Genomic DNA, 21013 nt, shown 5'->3' on the forward strand with positions numbered 1-21013 from the left:
ATATTTTTTATCAGATGTTAATTAAAGTTCATAAACATGATGATGTAAAACCACAGACTTAATGGATTCCTATATTACCTGTAGGAACAGTCAGACATTACTGTTTTAATTTTGCAGGTGGGGAAACTTAGATGTAAGAAGATGAAGTGGGTTGTCTGAGTCTAGGAAATAATATATGACAGAGTTGGGATTTTTTCCTTATCCTAGTTCTGTGCTAAGTGCATTAGTCATAGAGTTAAAAAAATAAATAGACAAACAAACAAACAAAAAAAACCAACAACAAATAAACAATGGGAACATGTTAAACATCCTTCAAAGAAACTTATACATCTATAGTGCGATAACAGACTCCATTTTCCTGAGCTTGAATACAGGCATGGGTAGACAGGATTTACTCTTTAACAAAAGTCTAGGAATGTCTTCATTGAAGTCTATATAACTATTATTTCCCGTGGAAGAAGAAAGGACAGAAGTAGGATGCACATGTGGAAAGCTGCCCCTTATGTATTAACTATAGACCCCAAGAAAGTCCAGGCTTTCTGGCCAGCATGATGTCCTGCCAAACTGGACACAGACTGACAAGACTGAAAGTCTTGTAAATCCCAAGGCCATTTGCCTTGGGAGTAATTGATTGAATTTACACTGGAAGGGAGTTAGTGACAACAAAGCACTGTTGTGCTGTACTGGCAAAAGCACCCTCACCATGGATGTAGTTATATTAGCAAATTGTGCTTCTACTTAGTCTGGTAAAATTACCTTCTCTTTTTATGCCCTTGCTGAAACCACCTCCGTCAGCAAAAACAGAGCTTTGCCAGCATAAGTATTTGACCAACTGCTGTTTCCACTACCATAAAATATTATGTGATAAAAATAAAATATATAGTGGCATTCAAATCAGAGTCATATAATAAATAGAATCCATGAATTTCTTGTGTGGATAAGAGGAGATGTACCTAGTAGTGTGTTTATTATTTTAGGAATACTTTCTCCCCACTGCTATTATGACATGATGCAACTTGCTATGCAGCATACTCCAGTGTCTACTAATTGTTGTTTACATACAGGGTGAAGTGTCATTATAATCTACCTCTAGGGCATTTTCTTTTATCTTTTCTGATGTCCAAATAATTTTGAAAAGCACCAACAGTTTATTACCATTCATTATTGATATTACAGTTTTAGGGTTAGGATTAGAGACAAAGATTTGGCTTATGTTTTTAATGCATCTGTCCTAAAAGTGACTATTAATTTTTTGTTGTCTTTTTGCATTCCGGCCATTACAATCATTAAACCTGCACCATGGCAAGTAAAATTCCAGTCCTCACATGTACCTGGTTTGTAGTTCACCTAGGACTCTTAAAAAAGAAAACAGGAATGTGGAAGAATAGAAATGGAAACAATAGATTTTTCCTTATAAAATGGTAGCAACAGACCAGATGAAAATAAACTTTTCTGCATGTTCCCTGAACCCAAGACAGGAAATAATGGGCCTGAATTGCAGAAGAGGAGAGTTAGGAGAATATTCATAGAGACTGCAGTAGGGCAAAGACTCCTCCTTCTACTGTCAAAGAAGCTTGTGCAAAATAGGGTATCATGGTTATGGGAGAGGAAAGGCAAGATATCCAGGTCCCAAAATGTCTGTGCCTGCCCATTTATGGACAGATATTGACAAGTGGGACTTGCGAGCATAAAGCCCTGGTTACTGACTCTGGTTTGTCTTAAGAGCTATTACCCCAGTATGGGGGTATGGCTCAAGCCAACTACAGGCTCCTTGGCCTACAGCAGGTCATTCCTCTGGTCAAAGTTATTTCCCTTTGTACAGGGTGTGAAATCGGCTCCTGACCCTTCTACTACTTCAGCCATGCAATTGTCAAGACGTATTCAGTACAGATATTTGAAAATCTTATGATACAACTAATGTAATTTTGAGTAATATCTGCAGGATTTTATCCATTGGTACTTCAGTCTATGCTTGGAGAGTCTCTGGCAATAGCAGTTTCTCTCTTTTATCTTACAGTGTAGCAAGTGCTTACTATGTTCTTTTCTGTGAAAGGTGGTAGAGAGTTCAGTGTATTAATTATTTGTCTCTAAGGTGATTTTGAACAAGAACATCCTTTACAGCTATTGCTAGATCTTCAGTGCAGTCTGTTAGAAGGACAGAACTGCTGCAGAGGATTTTGAAATTCCAGAATGAGAAGTGAAATCAATAATTAATGAAGTCTCTCAATACATCTCTTTGTTGGAAAAATCTAGAGAAGATAGAGACAAGTATAGAAATATGGACATAGTCAATATCCACTGTGTATGATGCACCATACTCAACATGTGTCGTAGATTAAATACATGAGTGTGCCACAGTGCCACAGCTTCTGTTTCAGAACTTGGGGGGACCAAATCTTGTCATGGCTTTGTGTGTGTTCACATTTTACAAGTGAAATTATTTGAGAAACTGATTTCTCATTCAAGAGAGGAAACTCTGATTTGACTATAATCTCAAGAGTGTAAGTCACCTCCAGGGTAAAATTAAACAAGACTGAATGCTACATTCAGTGAACCTGCAGACATTTCAGCTGTTGAAGAGTAAGGATAATGATGCAGATGATAGCTTATGAAGAGCAAATAGCTAATAAAAAAATGTTCTGCACATCAGTGTCAAGTTGTTTATCCAGCCTCACTTATTATAAGCTTGAATGGGTGGTCAGAGTGTAAAAATTAAATGAAGATACATTATTTTCGATTTCATTTAGCTGTAGCATATCAAAATGTGTATGTTTATAAGTAAGCTTCTACAAAAGCTTTTTATATTTCTGGTTTAATAGTTAAAGTGGTTCACTGATTGATACTCATTTCAGGACCAATTTCATCTGCTCTAAGCATGGGTTGCCAGAAGGGGTAGTTTTGACTTCCCCCTCAGTCCTAACCACAAAGTTCTCTTCTGCCAGAAGTGGTGCTCTGTTGAAACCCGGCTTAAATCTAACTTTGTGACCAAAATACAGAAGTAAAAAAATAACAATTCATTTTCAGCTGTATCAGCTATATTCTGCAGTTGCAGTTTCATCCTGCAGCCACAAGCACCCTAAAGGAAAAAGAAGCAGAGCTGGAGTAAAGGGAATAGCAGGACCTCCCTTTTCCAGGCCATGAATTAAGCTCAGCTTGATCTGAACCGCAGTCTCATGTTTCTTCTGCACTTAAAAACCATTACGGGTACCTCTGTGTTGGTAAAATACATAGTCATCTATTTCTACTAATATACCAATTTAATAGTTCCTTGTGGGACAGAGTTATACTCATCTTCAGATGCTCCCTCCAACTGGATATACTTAGAGCAATGTAAACCACCTCTACGCTATAATATATAATCCTATAATATTAAGAGATTCTGATTATTAAATTATTTCCAAATGTTTTAAAAACAAGGGCAACAAAAGAATTCAAAATAGGTTTAATCACTGCAGTTTAGCTTGTTGGTTATCTGTAAAATCAAACAAAACCATCAAGGAGCCAGTAGGAATGTGGATACTATAATTCAAAATTCTCTCCACATTTCTCACTTGTGAAGCTGCTCCTTGTCATCCTAGAGTCTTTTGTCTACCTACTTATCTTTCCACAAGTTTCCCTCCCTGTCTCTGTGGTTACTCGACAACTTGCATTCAGAGGGGTGGGGTGGGTTATTGCTGCTGTGGTACAGAACCATGACAAATTGGTATTTTCAAGGCCTAAGACCTGATGGTGGATCCAAATAATGCAAATCTAAACAAACTCCAAACTGACAAGGCCAGTCTTGTTTGCCACACTACTTTGTAATTTTACACGGGCTCAGCAACATGCATTCAGCTAACCCAGCTCTGATTTCCTTGCCCAGTACTACTCTGCTCCTCCTATGTCAGAAAAAAAAAGCTATACATCTATGAAAAGTCAAACTCTTTACTCCTAAGACCTGGAAAAAACAATTAAACAAACAATCAAAAACCTGTTTTGAAAGGTGTTTACTGAGATTTTGTCAGAATGCGTGGTTCCTTGTCCTCTTTTACACATTCCTGTCTTTCAAGTGTTATGTAAATCTGTTGCATTTATCTCTTGTTTGGTCCTATTCAATTGAGTGGGACACTCACTACCTTTCTCCTTATCCCCCTATTTTATTTCTCCCTAAATCTGGATTTCCTTTATATTACTCTTGTGTGGTCGCTGGCTCTGTCTTCTTTGAAGCAGAAGCTCCCCCTGCTGCTCTCGTTTGTAGTGTGCAACATCGTAGAGTTAGAAACTGGATAGCTTTCCAGTCATCTAACAAAATGTATTCTGGGAGAATAAAGGAAGTTATTATTCAAAATGATCTAAAATAAAACTAGTTTTTCTTTGAAATTTCAACTTTTCCTGAATTCGATATCAGCATGAAGTAATTTCACCATAATAAATTTAAATACATTTTCCAGAAGCCTTTATTAAAAATTTATTAGCATTTGCAATCTCTGAGAGGAATTGGGTGCATCTGAAAGTTTGCAGTCAGCAAAACGTGGAATTGCTTCCTCCCCATCTGTTCCTTCCCCCAAACTCCCACACACCACTCTGTTTCTCTCATACTCGCGGTCGGAGAAGACGTGCTGCAAACTGACTTAACCAGCCTGTGCTTTTTTTTTTTTTTTTTTTTTTTTCCACAAACCTTGCACCCACCAGTACAGACTTGTAGCTCTTTTTGCATTCTTAGGGCCTGGTTTTATGCTTACGCTTGTATAATCTATGCCTGTGAATCAGCCAAGTGATTTCAGGGAAATAAGATCTGCCTACAGGTATATCAGCTTCTGTACCCAGTGTTTTGCTGGAGCTTGAATTTGAACTGTTTTTCTTGTACAAGTGATCAGGGGATTCCTGCTTTTTCATGTCCATGATCAAATCAACTTAAGGTGCAGAAAGCTTGTTGCTAATGTTAAAACCTCTTCCATATGCCCTGTCCCAGTCTGGCTGGCTTTCTTCTGGTTTGGCAAAGCAGAGATACAAAATGAGCTGTTCCAGGCCAACACGGTACTCACAGCATGAGCTTCAGTACTTAGTATTTCCCCTAACTTCTTCAGTTTCATGTAATGTCTGAGCCTTTTTTTTTTTTTTTTTTTTTTTTTTTTTAATGCTGGAAGCCTTGACCTCCCTCCGCTGAGATTGGCTGAAAGTTAGGCTGGGAAGAGGTGAAAAGCAAAGCTACAAAACAGAGAGAATTTCAAAATAGCTGAAACGTTGTTGCAGATAAAAATCTATGAAATTTGAAGGTTCTGTCTTTGTTTGCAGGCTGCCTCAAGGCCACGCAGGTTAGGGTGGGCAGTAGTAGGATGGGTACTCATGTGGTACCCCCTCGCGCACTCTCTTCCTGGGGGTTTTTAAGGAAAGTTTGGACGTCATGCTTAGGGGCATGGCTTAGTGGGTGATACTGGTATTTGAGGGACACTTAGACCAGATGATCTTGGGGGTCTTTTCCAACAATTAACGATTCTATGACTCCATGAGGCAGCCTCCCGGCCTGGCAGCGGGGCCGGGAATCGAACCCGCGGCCTCCTGAGGCGACAGGCGGGGCCTTTGCCCCTGCTCATGCGCGCCGCCGGGCCGAGGGAGGGTGGCGGCCGCTGAGGGAAGGGCCGGGAAATGCTGCTCCTGCTGGAGAAGCTGCCGCCGGGACGGGCCCTGGAGGTGGGGGGCACCTGTTTTTGGGGGGCTCCGGGCTGGGAGCAGGGCCCTGTCCCTCAGCGGGCCTCTCCGTGGCGTCGCCTTCCCGCTCTGACCCCTGCGGGCCTCTGCGAAGCGAAAGTGAAAATATGGGGGCGCTGAGGGCGCCCAGGGTGGGGCGTGCTTTGTGCTTTCCCCTCTCGCATCCCGGAGCAGCGGGGGTTTCTCCTGCTCGTTTCTGCCCAAGCTGTGCCCGAGGCTGCTGGGGAGGAGGCCTCGGCGCCATTGCTTCGCCCTGGTGCTCGGAGAGGGGCTGGCAGGGGGATGCTGCGGTTATGGGGGAGCCTGAGACCCTGCCCAGGGGCTAGGGGGGGATAGCTGGTGAATTTGGTGTAGGTTAATAGTGATAGCGACGTGTTTTTAACGTGTTTTTTAATATTTCATGTTTTTCCATATCACCTTGTTTCAGTTCCTTCATAAGATAGTCGATGGCATATGTGGCCGGGCATACCCTCGGTACCAGGACTATGGCAGCGTTTGGAGTTTGGCAGAGTGGATGGAGGTTTTGGGAGAAAGCAGGAGGTATTTCAAAGCTGCAGTTGGCCAAAACATGTCTGATGAAGAGGTATGGGCTTGTCACTGACTGGATTTGACTTTGAGAAATCATTCTGCAGTGATTGGCCTTCTAGTTGTTTTTTTTTTTTTTTTTTTTAGCCCTTAAATGTTTTTACAGTGTAGAATTTGAGTAGTAGCAGACAAAATCTGAGTACCCTCAAACAGGTAGAAAGCGAGCAGTGTTTGGAGGTAAAATGAAATGTCTTTTATAAGAAAAAAATGGATGGCATTTTTATTAAACAGTGCTGAATAATACTTGATAAAATACTGTTTTAGTTACTTAAATTGATAAGTACTATAAATTAAATCTGTTTTCCTTAAAGTACATAACCTGTCATTACTGTTCATTGGAAATAAAAACAACTCATGCACATGTTTGTTATCAAATAGCAATTGTATGTAAGTCCTGAAAATTCTTAGACTGGATGGACCATGCGGCACGGGGACTACCATTCAAGGCCATTCCAGTGTGTATAACTTTTGCAAAAGTTTTTTCTGTTACCAGGAATCTTGATTCTCATTTTTGCCCATTCCTAGTCTTTTCACTACCTGGTAGTAGTTACATCTAACAAGGATACTTGTGAAGCTGCGGAAAAATCTGTTCATCAGTGTGTTCCTACTGAGCTGATGTATTTTGTTCCCCCTCCGATGTTCAGAAACGCAGAGCTAAACCTGGCTGATTGTGTATGTGATTCTTTCGAGTTTAGCTGGCGTTTAAGAAGGCTTCATTCTATGGTCTCTTTTAGTATAAATGACCATTTGCATCAACCGTGAATTACTGCCAAACAAGAACATTGTTGATGTTGGTGTGTGGTGGTTTTTTTTGTTTGTTTTGTTTTTTGTTTTTTTCATTGCTGTAATAAATACTGACTGTCTATCAGACATGGAGAGAAGGCTGAGACTGTGGAGCATAGCGTAACACTTAGATAAAAGCTTGGGTACCAAAACCAAAAAAAGAACAACTATTACAGGTGGAACATCTTATTTCTTTAATTAGTAATTTAAACAGTCATAACTTTTGTTATGATTTTTGTAGGCTGCTCAGCAGATAAAGGAGCTAAATGAAAACTATCAAGAAGCAGTCACAAAGTGTCTAAAAGGCAGAAAGGAAGAAATCAGGAATGCACTGGTAGAAAGAGTAAATGCAATATCATGTGCCCAGCTGCAGGATTTTGACTGGCAATTAAAGGTGAGAGTTTTTCGTTAATGTTGCTTGAATATAAAAAGAAGTGTCCTGCAATGTAGAAGAATCTTTATATCTCCTTAGTAGGGCCAGCTGATTCTGGGGCATGGCTCAATTTTTAAAGGTACCAGAAAACCACATTCATGACAACAGACGCTTGTATAAACTGAAAGTAAAATTCTGTCTTTTAATGCTGCAGTTTCTCTCTCTCTCTCTTTCTCCTAAAAGGAGTTTGAAGTGTTCCTAAGTAATCTTCAGGGTTTCATATACTGTCGTGATTTACAGGCTTAAATAGATAGTATTTTTACTCAAAGTAAAAAGAAATTATTTAAAATAGAGTAGTACGCTGATGCAGGATGTGGTTCCCTGATTTTTTTCAAACTTTTAGACTCCTGTATTAAACAGCTACTTAATAATTAATTTGGAATCATTTATCTTTAGATTTGTTGTGATAGTAAGTAACATGACTGCCCTACCTAAAATGAAATGGTGCTTTGGGGTTACAAAGCCACTTCTGCTTTAAATTAAGCTATGACAAAGACATAAAATATAAACCGCATAAGAAATGTTGTTTACTTAGTCCATGGGAGTAGTTAAATAGTCTTCCATTTCCATTATGTTAAATAATTTGTGTAGCAAACAGCTTTTGAAATTAAAGAGCATTGTCCACCAAAGACAAGATTTTGTGAGAGCAAATGTGCATCGTATTGTGCTGTTATTAATCATTGGTCTGCTATGCTAACTGCATTTACTGGTGAGGAAAACATAAACCAGACTTTTAGTTGCTTGTGGTTTATTTTAACCATTGCTCATGGAAATTTCTTTTTTACTTTCTTCCTATTGCATGACATACATTTCTTGTACATGTCTGAACTATTGTATTAATTTTGCTTTAAACAACTTTTTTTCTTCCTTGAACTTGTGTGGTTTTTTTTTCCACTTGCTCTAATTGAATCCTCCCAAGGAGCTTGTCTGTCCTTTGTTGTAACACCTTCTGTGCTGACTATTAAAATAGCTCTGTACAGTGCTGATGAACAGTATTATTAACTGATCCTCTACTTAATACCTTATAAAAGGCCTACTTATACCAGAGTGGGTGTAATAGTGAACAAAAAAATAAAGCATGACTGGTATATAATCTTCTTCATCAGTATCAGTCAAGTAGAGTATCTGATAAACAGTATTTGATCAGCTGTAGAGGGAGTTGAAAACTGCACAGTTGTACTCTTTTACCCTACTGCCCCCTTCAAAAATAGTTATGCTAGTCAACGTTATAAACTGACTTCAAAATTTACATACTTCACTTTAAAGAGCCATGATCAAATGTATCTTATTTTCATCTAAAAAAAACCAAAAACGTTGCAAATGGATAAAAAAAATAATCCTGCAGGTATTGTGAGCAGTTAGTTTTGTCATGTGGATGTTTGTTCCGGTAGCACCCATTCAATATAAAGTAAAGATTTAATGCTCTGAAAGACTAAAAACTTAATGGCTCCACCTTATGTTTTGTTGTTTTTTCTTCAATCTTCCTAGCTTGCGCTTTCCAGTGATAAGATCTCCATGCTGCAAATGCCACTTCTCAATCTTGACTTGGATGTGAGAGAAAATGGTGAAATTAAACCAGTTTCTATAGAAATGAATAAGGAAGAGCTGCAGAACCTAATAAATGCACTGGAAGCCGCTAATAAGGTATCTTTTACTGATGTTTTTTCTTCCTGAGTCCTTGTGAATTTGCTGGTGTGAGACCTCTGAGTAACTATGAAGTTCCCAGTGAGGTGAATGTGTTAGTCCAGATACAGGTGCTGGTCTCTTGAAATGAGAGCCCTCAAATGTTCTCCCAGAACAGACTTCAGTAGTCTCCATGTGCCCTGTGTCTGCTTGAAAGTCTGTATGGAACCTATGGGTTGTTTTCATGACCATGCTTCTAGGTGAGGACAAGAAGGAATTCATTCTAGTAATGGTGCTGCCTGTTCTGCTTTGTGTAAAAGGAATCGTAGTGGACCTGGAAAGCACCATTTTGCTTTTTTGGTTTTGGGGAACCAAAAAGTGGTTAGTGTGCAGTAAGTGCTAAAAAAAGTGGCTGGAAGTAGTAACTGTGTGAGGTTGTACAAGAGAGCTGGCAGGGGGGTGGCACATTTTCCAGGGAAGAGATACATTGATACAGTTACATATACTGTAACAGAAAGCATAAAGGCGTATTTCCTGGACTGATTAAGTTTTTGTCTCATCCAACTTTGATCTTATCCCTTTCCTTCTTTTTGAAGGTTGTCTTGCAACTGAAATGACAGAATTCAGATCATTGATGATGTCTGCTGGCAATGGCTTGGGAAAAAAAAAAAGGAAACACTCTCTGCAAAGTTGGAAGCTGTTGATGCTGTCAAATACTGAACTGAGAAGGCAATTATGACTTCTGACCAAATACACTATTAAGTCTTTTATGAAACTAACAAAGTCTTGTTCAACCAAAAATAAAAAAATCAGTGTACAGTAGCTTTTAGTACTAAAGGTTTATAGAAATATGAAGAAGTATAACTTAGTGTGCTATATTTGTTTCAGTTAAATTTTGGGGGGTGACTGCACAGATGCCTAGTCAAACTAAGGAGTCTTAATTGCAAAGTATGTTATTCATATCTAAGGTGCCATTATAATGAAGAACACAACAGCATATTTGTATCATTAATGTATTTATACTTGTAAATAGTGAATAAATAGTTGATCGATTATGTGTTTGGGTGCATTGTTGCAATAAATTGTCTTGATGTATTTAGTCACTAACCTCAGAAAAATTTATTACATGCTCAGAAAAAATCAGCACTGTAACAAAATGCAGTATGGAGTCATGGAATGCTTGAGGTTGGAAGGGACCTCTGGAGGTTGTCTGGTCCAACCCTCCTGCTCAACCAGGACTAAGGATACACAGTGGTGTTTCATCTTTACTATCATCTTACATTTGTCCTGCCCTTTACTGATGCACCAAACAGTAAAAGCTGCAGACTTATTTTACAATTATTTTAAATGACAAAATAGTTTCTGTTATGACATAACAGCAATAAGTGCACAAGAGCTATTTTTTTTCTAAATATTGGATTTTATTGGAAGTCAGAGTATTGTTTATATAATCAGAAATGATGTTTTGGATAGTGGGCAAACAGTACTAACGTGTGAATGGCTAAAGATAGAGAGGAACACCAGTGGAACAGTCAAGAACTAGGAGCTAAAATATGGTGATGGAAGAGCATTTGAAGGAAATGTGTATCCTGACCTTGCATCTCTACAGAGAAACAAACCAACCTGTGTAAAAAGTGCAATGGCCTTCAGTACATTGAAACTAAATGAGCAAAACAGAAAAGATGCTTCACACCATCTATCAGAAGATAGTTTAGTTCTGTCTCTGCTCTGAGAAGTAGGCACTTCTGGAGCAAGAAGGGTCTTCGGTAGTGACAGTAAAGCTTTTGTGGAAACTGCAGCAGGCCAAATTGATGCAAAAAGCTAGAGATTTCACTAAACCCTTTATGCTGTTGTCAGCTTCAACATAATACTTTGATGAATGCAAAGAAGGACAACAGTAAAAATGTATGTGTAATGGAAACATATAAGACGAGTTTATGGGGTCAAGGCAATAAGAAGAGAATTTATGCATTAAGTATGCCCAGCAGCGTTCCCTTCTGGGCTATGGAGCAGGTGGTTAGTTGAAGAAGTTGGCATTACGTTTCCATGCAGATTTTCATGTAACACAAAGCACTGCAGTGCACACCCCAGACCATGGAGAAATTGTATGCTGTGAGCAGGGAAAAACAGGCACCACACTGAAAGTGAAAACCAGTAGAAGGAGTGTGATTGTGAGAAGTCATGTGAGTCTGTGACTAAGGGGTGATCAGGACAGCAATTCTATTCCTTTTGAAGGTATAGGAATTATACCAAGGGTATTGGAGTTTAGAGACTCTGTGAATATGAAATTTGTCTGCTTAGCTATTTTTCTGTGTGCTTCCAGGCCTGAGTTCTAGTTAGCTGTTTACGGTCAGCTGGATGGCTTTAGTGTTTGCATGTCCCACCACCCACGAATTTGCAACTGTTGCTCCCAGAGGGTGATCACCATTTAGCCCTGTTTCATGGACATACATTCATACTGTCTCCTATATTCATAGAACAGCCCAGGTTGGAAGGGACCTCAACAGATCATCAGGTCCAACCTTTTGTGTGAAAAGGGAGCCTCGATGAGATTATGCAGCACGCAGTCTAGCTGCATCTTGAAAACCTCCATTGATGGGGATTCTGCCACATCCCTGAGGAGGGTTGTTCCACTGATTGATTGTTCTCACTGTAAAAAAATTCTTCAAGACAAAACTTCTTCCAGTTCAGCATGTACCCACTGGGGAGCAGCTCATTTTGGGGTCCCACAGTTGCCTGTGGCAACAAAGAATCATTGTTACTGCACAGCGTGCAGCTGTATTTTCACATGACAAAAGTGTAACTCTTTGCTGAACTCGTTCCTCTTCACTCATTCCTAATTCTGTCCACATTAATTGGTAATTGCTTGGACAGTTGTGTGACTTGGCTTTGTTTGATTCTTAGAACTTATTCAATTTGCTTTGAAGTTGGTGGGATTCTGAGTGAAGTCACAGTTTGGTCCATTCCAGCTTAGTTGATCATCACACGTAAGAGTCACAGTGCTAAGGACGTTATGGAAGAATGGCACTTCAAAAATGTAGACTGTATTCAAAGGAAAAAAAAAAAAAGTGTCATAAATATCTTTTGGTAAAACCTCTGTGTTTTTTCAGGTACTGTGTGCAGACCTATTAAACATGCAATTAAGACTAGAAACAAAACTTTGTACAGTAGGCTCTTTGAACCAAAGGTCCTAACAAAAAGGTACATATAATGAATGCACACACTGTATGTAGTTTTAATTTCAGCATGTAAAAAGCACCCACAGAAATTCACATTGCATACACAGACCTGTAGTTTGAATCAGAAAATGCAGCATATATTGATATGAAGTATAAAAGTGAATTATAAAAAGAAGGTTACTTGCTCCCCAGTGGCATTCACTGCATGTCTCTCCACTTGACAGAAACCTTTCTTTGATTTCAGAAAAAAAATAATGGTTTTCTTGATCAATCATTTCACGCACACTGAAGTAAACCAGAATTGGATCAGACCAGCTAGCTGTGAACATGGAAGTGACTACTACAATAAAACTGCTTTTGCAACAAAGCAATCGTGCATGTCAAAATGATGTATTTTTAGAAGACCCAGACCTCAATTATCCTGTAAAAAGTATCTGAGATCTGGAGGAAGCCTTTCTGATAAGAACCATGCTGACAAAATTATGCTTTTATTTGAAAGGAACAGTAACAGCTTGTTCTGAAGTATACACGCTTTACTAACACTTTGAATTGTGAATTAATATACATAATAAAGTATTAGAAAAAAGTGATTATTTTTCCTTTTCTGCTACTAGAGCATGCTTCCATAAGTGCACCGTTAGTCTATAGTTTTTTATTATTTTGAATCTACTTCAATTAAATTTGGCAGTATACTTCATTCCCTCTGCATGTTTGTGATTTATACCCGCTTCAAGACCCCTCCAGACAAAAACAAAACAAACAAACAAACAAACAAAAAACACACTGCCAAAACATGGAGAAGCTGACAAATCTCACAAAGAGTCATCCTGTGGACCTTTACAATCCTGTGGGTTTCAAAACAGCTCCATGCAGGGCTCACCAGGCCAGTCTGTTGGAGAGGTCATTGCAAGAGCAGAACCTTGTATTTTAGGCTGGTTTCTGGAGGATAATATACTGGGTGTTAAACCCTTCCTGCTGTCTGTAGCCGGGAATTTTACTCAAAGGTACTCACCCTATTTGCTAGCACCAGTGGGAGTCATAACATAGAGAAGCTCTGGCTGTTTCTTACCTTCAGATTAATCAGCTAAATTAATAGTGATGAAAGGCACTGGAAGGGCTGGAGCCTTTTCTAACTGCAAGCTACTCCAGGTTCACAGGGACTTCTTTGGTGGTGGACTGTTTGGGGGGAAAGATTCCTAGCATCAGGTGATGTATTGTTAACGAGGTCAAAACAGACCAAGATGTGAACCATCAGATTAATCATCTCTGCTCTCAGAGAGCTATGTGCTCCAGAGAGGCTACCTGCTGGGTTAGCCCTTGGCCATTTCATTCATAATCGAGTGGGACAGTGCTGAAGAGAAGTAAGATTAGAATGAGATTAACAGATTGCTATAACTCTGAAAAAAATAGTTTTAACAGTACAAGAACCAACGAACCCCATTTTTCTGTGGATCTGGGTAGTGAACTGAAGCACCAAACGGATTCTCTGATGGCTAATAAGGCTGCAGTTCCCTTTCTTCCAGAAAAGAGGGATGGATTAACAGGAGTTTTGCCCTATCTGCAGCTACCTGTTTAGGTGCAACTTGTAAGAATATAATACCTCACAGATCCTTACTATTCTGTTACCTTTTGGTTAAAACTGCTAGTGGAGTCAAATATTATTGGCAGACTCCCAGGTAGACACACATGCATGCACACACCCAGGGACAGAAGATCTTATCCTTGGGAAAGCTATCTAAAAAGGACTTCCAGTACAAGTTTATTTAAATATGTTCAAATTCATGAATTGCATGAAACAGCAGCACAAATTGTAAGGGGGGCCTAGCTGAAATCTAATTAGCAATAGCACCTTATCTACACTGAGCTTGAAGTCTGCTCCTGAGGGCATGCAAACTAACTCCCAAAATATAGCAGTGATGGAGCTTAGCAGTAAAGTGTCTGTTATTCACTTTTATTGTTTAAAGCCACTCAGATGACTCCAGCCTACTCATGGGAAGAGCTGTGTTTCTTTTGTACTCACTAACTTCTAACACCAGATGGCAAAGTACACGGGTACCCTATATATAGCTCCTCTTTTCCATCCTGTGCCTCTAATAACCACTGCCTTTTCCTTGCTGCCAAGCTATTGCTCTCAAGTGAGAAGTGTTCTGCGTTTTTTTTTCTTTTTTTATAAAAACTATTGGAAAAAATAAAATGTGCTAGTTATGGTTATGCACCCTATTCCCCAGTTTTGGTTTAATTCTCTTTTAAGGTTAGAAAGAGGTTTTTGTTTAAATCAGTCATGCTTTGCAAGCTTCTACACAAAATTCTGTTTTCCCTACCAGAATGGTTAAATATGCTGACAGGAGCTCAGTGGGAGACAGGAGATGCTGGCTCTGGGGTAAGATATTGCTTGCCCATGTGTGTGATGTGGCTATTAGCCCCTGCTGCAAATCTTACTGCTGAGGGCCGGCAGCTGTTTCCTCACTCAGGATGGTGGCTTCCAGCCCCCAGCACAGCCAGGGCTTGGTGCATGCTGTACAAAACCTGCATTGGGGCTGGGGTTCCTGTCAGTGCCATGCACCAAGGGACTCCTGAAGCATTAGGCTGGACCCCTGCTATTCTGGAACATGCCACTTTGAAGGAGTATTGCATTTACACAGCTCCTAGTTAGGGAACTTTCCTCAGCTCCGTATTCTTTTTTTTTTTTTTTTTTTTTTTTTCTTTTTTTTTCTTGACACTGTACATGTAACTGCTTTTAGCCCACATGCTAGCACTTTTATGAACTAACTGGATGATACATAAGGTAGAAACTATGTGTATCCAAATGCTATGAGTCTAAAAGAAAATATGTTGAAGACCATTAAAGCAGACCTTCAATCTTAAAACAGAAGGCAAAGCATCCCTTTTTATTACTTAAGTTCTTGTTTCAGTATTGCATTGGATGTTAGCTCTTCCTAAATATCCACAGGAGAAATTGTAATGTCTCTGTCTCCACACCACTGGAATAGCAGGATTAAATTACTGACCTATGCTCTGCCTTGGAATATCTCTGGGAAATCAGTTAATACAAAAACATGGGTCACTGACAGCTGTCTTTCACATCTTACATTACAAATTTGCAGAATGTATTGCTGCCTTTGAGTTTATTTCCGGGTATAACCACAAAACTGTCTTTGAGTCTGTTATACTTTAGTTATTACTTCTGTCTTTGTGGTCTTTCTTCCTTCTCTGTCCTTAGGGATGCCCAATCTATTGACCTTGTATTGTTGGGCTGGAGAGAGGTTAACAGGAGTGGGGGAACATCTGAAAGCTTTTTTTTTCTTTTTCTTTTTTTTTTTTTGCTATTTTCTCTTTTGATTTAGATGGTCTTGAGTGTAACAATAGGGTGCTGTAACAATCAGGTGCTATTTTTTAGGAGTGGGTTGCAGACTGCCTTTGAGGTTGGGTACCTTTATAGCTGACAGCAACAGGTGGGTATGTGTATGCAAAGTTATAGTTATTGGTGGATATTGGTCTGATGCTGAGAGGAACCTGGGTTCAACCTCACACTGAAGGTACTTTAGAACTTCAAAGGAGCCTTTACTGGTGTTCTGTAGCACATAGAGAAACTACTGTTGTAAAAGAGAAGTATGTAGTGACCTCTAAAGTATCACAGCCATTATTCTCCTAAATACTGAGATAGTTAGTGCTGAGCCAAAGTATGGCAACATGATGTGTAATGAGTACCAATCTATTAAAAAAAACACACACACACACAAAAAAAAACAAACAAAACAACAACAAACAAACAAACATCAACAAAAAACACCACAAACAAACATCAGAAAAGAAGCAAACAAAACCTCTCCAAAAATGCATCTGAAGAGAGATTGCATCCTGAGGGGTTTAGAGGTCTGCAAGTTCACTGGCTCATTGACTTAGTCTCTCTGCTTGTATACTCTAATGCCAATTTGTTAAATTCAAAACCACGTAATGGGGTGTGTGTTTTAAATGGACAGCAAATATGGTCTTACTACCGTTGCTCTCCTGGAGCTATTTCTTGCAGTTATGAAACATTCAGCTTGCTTAGCATGCAAGACTTCCATATGTTTTATGTATTATTTATTTCAAGATACCAATGTATTATTATTAGTTGTCATTAAAGTATTCTTGGTCTAAGCGTTTTAAAAATTTTACTAAAAAAGTAATTACACTGCCCCAGTTTGAGTCTGATGATGTGGGGCAGTACTTAGGGAATATTTGGAATTATTTTAGAGTGGGCACAATCATAAGAGTTGTACCCTCATTTGACTGTATTAATATTATCCTGAATCATCTCAAATTGGACCTGATGTCCTTTGAACCTGGGATGAGACGGGGACTTTGGAGCTCACAACAAAACTGATAGACTAAAGGATCAACCTGGATAAGCAATGCCAAATGCCTGTTTTGCAGCCTCACATATTTTGTAATGAATGCATTAAAGCTATTGCCTTTCTGGCTTAGTGATTTATCATTCTAGTCTCTTTCTGTAGAGGCCTGCTGCACAAACAAAGGGAAGAGGCAGTGCGTCCTGATCTGTAAAGAGGTTCAGTTCTGGTGAGATGTGACAAATGTTAACATTCAATAATGTTTCTTTTATTATTACATTCCGAGTGCAAAGTTGTAATGTCAACTAGTGATAAGGTCATCAGTAGACCTTACACCAGTCAATGAGGAACTGATTAAGAAGCTTTCCAGACTGCACATTTGTATTCCTTACTAATGTCTACATGTGCATATTGCTGCCTACTGTCCTGATCAGTGTTTCTTTCTGTAGATGATTGATAGTCTTGGTACTTACATAGGCCATATTGAGTTGTATATCTTGAGTTTCCTAAAAGTATGAAATACTTTCAACACAAAATAAAATTTAACTTATAGTAGTTATGTTTCAATAAAATGCTATGTTAGGTAAATTAATATAAACACTATTAGGAAAAAGCTGACAATAAGGAAGGGGAAGGGACTTGATACAGATAGGAGATGACCAACCGACTGCTCCTTAGCTGCATGCACCTTGTTGGCATCTTGCCTGCAGCTCCTTGGCTGGGGTTATGTCTGGCAATATGCAGTGGCTATTAGCCTAATCTGAGCTCTGACAGTGGCAGAAGCAACACCTCAGGAGCCATGTGTCCAACCTCGCTCTTTGAGAGCAGTTTTGTACTATTCTGATCTGAATATGATGTCTGTTTGTATTTTGTTGTTGTTGTTTGTTTGTTTGCTTTAAAAGTTTAAACCTAGAAGTAATCAATGGCTGGGTATTTCACCTTGAAAATGTAACATGGCTACTTCAGTCCTTAATAGTTAACAAAATTGAGAAGGAAAACAAACAAGTCCAGATGTGTTAGTGTATTATAACATTATTGCATAAATTAGTGTACATAATACAGCCAGTAAACAACATTGAAAAGAATAAACGTGATGGGAAAGACCATCCTGGACCACTTGTCTATGGAGTTAACATCAGTCAAGTCAGGGATCTTGACTTTGATCTGGGATGCCCTTCTTCGTAAGCGTCCCTTTTTATGAAGCCTGTGCCTGTCCAGAGCACTCCTGCTGTAGAGGTCTCTGCTGGAAGTGGCTCTTCTGTACTGCAGGCTGGTGCTGTCGTATGTATACGTGGTGGCTTGGGTGTCACGGAGACTTGTGAACATGCCTGAGCTGCTGAAGTCATTTCTTATGTCGAGTGGGTTAAGCAGCACATTTCCATGGGGATCAACCTGTGTCAAGGAAGGAACGTGAATTAGGTAAGTTCCTCAGTCAGCTCAAGCTGTCTCCCAGATTGGCAGGTACCTTTTGGCTCTACAGTTGAGGTGCTTCTGGGACTGCAGGGATTGTTGCATCTTGTCGACGGAAGTGAAAAGATGCTGAATATGCTTTCCTGACTAGTATGAAATCAGCTATTAAATGTCTAAGTATCTTCCATCCTGACCCAGCTTCTTGGTGTGAGACCTTTCAACTCAGTTATTGCATTATCCATAAAGGAACACTTCTACTTTTATCTTTCACTTAAATCATGATCTTTATGAAACACTGAGGTTTAATATCTGGTGACCTGGCACCTTAAGCTTTCTTGTCTTGAGGTGACAATAAAACATTCCTGTCTCTGCCATCTTTATACAGTTTTGTACAGTTTTGTACAGCTGTGGGTTAGTTTTAAAAAGTTTTGTGATAACAGATTCATCATATGAAGAACATGTAGGTACACATGCACTTTATCAGTTATTGTAAAAAGCTTGTGATGAGAATTAATTTTAGAGAATTAATCTCTTGTAGGGAAGGAAATCCCTGCTCCCCACAGCATGCCATTAACTTTTTCATCTGCAGACAAATGATTCCATTTTACTAAGGGAAACCTGAAATGCAGTTGCATTTTTTAAATATTGTTACCAGAAGTAGTTATTTCAAATATGTTTATTTGTGCTGTTAGGGAACTGTTTTAAAATACTCGAGTAAAGAACTGGAAACTGCAACTGGTATATACATATATATGTACACACACACACACAAACATTTTAATATTATTGCCCTTTTTCATGCATGAGTGTGATCACATATGAATGGCTGCATTACTTCAGAGAGTTTAATTTTTCACTTATCTTTAGGTTCCCAGCAGTTTGTAGTAAACCCTCTTTCAGAAGATGTTTCTGGTATTTCTAAGATGAATTCTGATTTTCCCATAAAGATTTCAAATTCCCACATATTTAAACTTCCACTGTATCTTAAATGAGGGAAATATACACCAGGAAACAGACCTCTTACATGAAACTTTTAAGACTTTGACTTGAGGCTTACTATTAAAATTACCTTATGGCCTTATGCCTGCCCCAAATATATCACAGTTGATACCAAGGCTGTCTGTGTAAGCCTTCATGCAAAAGATTAAAAAAAAATCACCAGTTGACAATATGTTGTCTAGTGAAGCACCAGTGCTATGCCATGCATTATTCACACTCTGGGCTTTACCTCTTTCGAAAGATATAGCAGAGTGAGGAATTGGTACAATAATCTACATCGGGTTAGAAGTACATTTAAGGAAAATACTGAAGTAGAGCAAACAGTGAAAATCCAGTCTCCAGGGCCTGCAGTGGAGGAAAGCTGGAAGCCAGTGAAAGCCTCCATTCCACCTGGCAGCATGCAAGATGTTTGTTCCCACTGCTGCTGAGAGAAAAGGATGTGTGATGACGACTGGCACATTTACACTGTGCCAGTCTAAGTATTTGCTAACTGAAAACAAAGATGTGACGGGACTGTTTGTACAGGAGCCTCTCAGGAGAGCAGAGGGGAAAAAAGCCTTCTAAAAGGAGTAATGGAGTCACCACAGACATAGAATTCACTTAGTGAGGTTTAGCAACTGATTCTTTACATACTGAAATGATCATTTGGTGGGAATGTCGCAGTTCCCACCTCTGTTTTAGTGGGAAAAGCTTAAATATTCTGAGTTAGAGAGGCCAGATGGGCACAGATAGGCATGGTGTTTGCCATGTTTACTTGAGATATGGGCTACCGAGGTTCTACTTTTTAGGTCAGGTCTTCTAATATGTGCAGAAGGAAGACCTAAGCTAGTGTTTCTTACTCTCCAGAGGACTGCTGTAGCTATGGGACTAATCATTGCCTGAAAATTCTGAAGTTTTCTGTGGAAAAAGTAAAGGTCTCAGATTATTAGTGGCCATATAGTGTCCTTATAAGGGCCTTATAGTGGCCTATCAGTACATTGAAAGGCCTACCAGAAAGCTGGAGAGGGACTCTTTGTCAGGGAGTGTAGTTCACAGGACAAGGGGTAGTGGTTATGAACTAAAAGAGGGTAGATTTAGGTTAGATATAAGGAAGAAATTTACTATAAGGGTAGTGAGGTACTGGAACAGGTTGCCCAGAGAAGCTGTGGATGTCCAATTCCTGAAAATGTTCCAGGCCAGGCTGGATGGGACTTTGGGCAACCTGATCTGGTGGGAGGTGTCCCTGCCCATGCTGGGGGGTTGGAACTGGGTGGGCTTTAAGGTCCCATCCAACCCAAACCATTCTGTGATTCTTTGATTTCTCTCCAAGTAAAATGAGATTAAAAAAACACAAACAAACAAACACAAAACACAGAAGTTTTGATGGGTCAACTTTTTCTTTTCAGTTTTACTGAATAACTCCTTGAGCTGTCTTTGATTGTATAATCTAATATTTAAACTAATTTACTTTACTGTTGTAATAGTAATAACAGTAGTGCAAGCATCATTAAGCAGTTATTATAGCTTCTCTTTTGTGAAGACAACTACATAACCGCTTACAATCTAAATTGATTCATAGGGATGTTTTTCAAATTAATATGTCCTGGCAGTTTATTACAAGCCAAGCAGCGTATGAGTTCCTAAGTTAAGTATTATGAATTATTCTATTATTTTTTAAAATGAGTTTTATTTAGATCATTTTAGGAGAGATGATTTATATACATCATGAAACAATTCAGTCTTTGAATTGCAGGCTTTGAAGAGCAAAGGGTCTTACAGTGACCTCTAATAAATTAGCTCAGAGAAGTATAAAAGTCCTTCTAATGTACTTGGATCAAATTCTCTGCTTATGCAACAAGAAGTTGGGCTAGTAGTCAAATAATAATTTGACTCATAGTTTCTGTGTCTTAAAAAACCCTTTCAGAATTTATTGAAGTTCACTCCAAAATGTTATTAATACTTGTGCACCTGAAGAAGATCATGGGTGGGCTGAACCCAGGCTC

General features: G+C 39.1%; 2 protein-coding genes across 3 annotated transcripts in view; one reads left to right on the top strand and one right to left on the bottom strand.

Annotated features, from left to right (window-relative positions):
- The first annotated feature begins 5512 nt into the window (after positions 1-5512).
- On the top strand, positions 5513-10169 carry COMMD8 (COMM domain containing 8). 2 transcript variants are annotated; one of them, XM_038178629.2, is made up of 5 exons: positions 5513-5670; positions 6116-6271; positions 7298-7450; positions 8978-9133; positions 9709-10169. In XM_038178629.2, the coding sequence occupies exons 1-5, from the start codon at positions 5626-5628 to the stop codon at positions 9727-9729; spliced, it is 531 nt and encodes a 176-aa protein (XP_038034557.1). In that variant the 5' UTR covers positions 5513-5625; the 3' UTR covers positions 9730-10169. The 2 variants fall into 2 exon arrangements, with proteins under 2 accessions (XP_038034557.1, XP_071893748.1); XM_072037647.1 differs by lacking the exon at positions 9709-10169 and having other exon boundaries at positions 8978-9178.
- A 7459-nt stretch (positions 10170-17628) lies between these two features.
- Positions 17629-21013, bottom strand: part of GABRB1 (gamma-aminobutyric acid type A receptor subunit beta1) — a 126627-nt gene continuing 123242 nt past the window's right edge. The window contains exon 9 of the mRNA XM_027457143.3: positions 17629-18014. Within this exon, the coding sequence (XP_027312944.3) occupies positions 17667-18014 (348 nt within the window). The 3' untranslated portion in view covers positions 17629-17666. The remainder of the gene's footprint in view (positions 18015-21013) is intronic.

The sequence above is a fragment of the Anas platyrhynchos genome, chromosome 4 (genome assembly GCF_047663525.1).
Source record: "Anas platyrhynchos isolate ZD024472 breed Pekin duck chromosome 4, IASCAAS_PekinDuck_T2T, whole genome shotgun sequence".
NCBI lineage: Eukaryota > Metazoa > Chordata > Aves > Anseriformes > Anatidae > Anas > Anas platyrhynchos.

Bases quoted from the DNA above. Each gene is read 5' to 3' on its own strand.
- COMMD8 (XM_072037647.1), top strand. From the start codon at position 5,626: ATGCTGCTCCTGCTGGAGAAGCTGCCGCCGGGACGGGCCCTGGAG. The intron at 5,671-6,115 runs GTGGGGGGCACC...ACCTTGTTTCAG, and splicing joins CGCCGGGACGGGCCCTGGAG to TTCCTTCATAAGATAGTCGA. The intron at 6,272-7,297 runs GTATGGGCTTGT...TGATTTTTGTAG, and splicing joins AAAACATGTCTGATGAAGAG to GCTGCTCAGCAGATAAAGGA.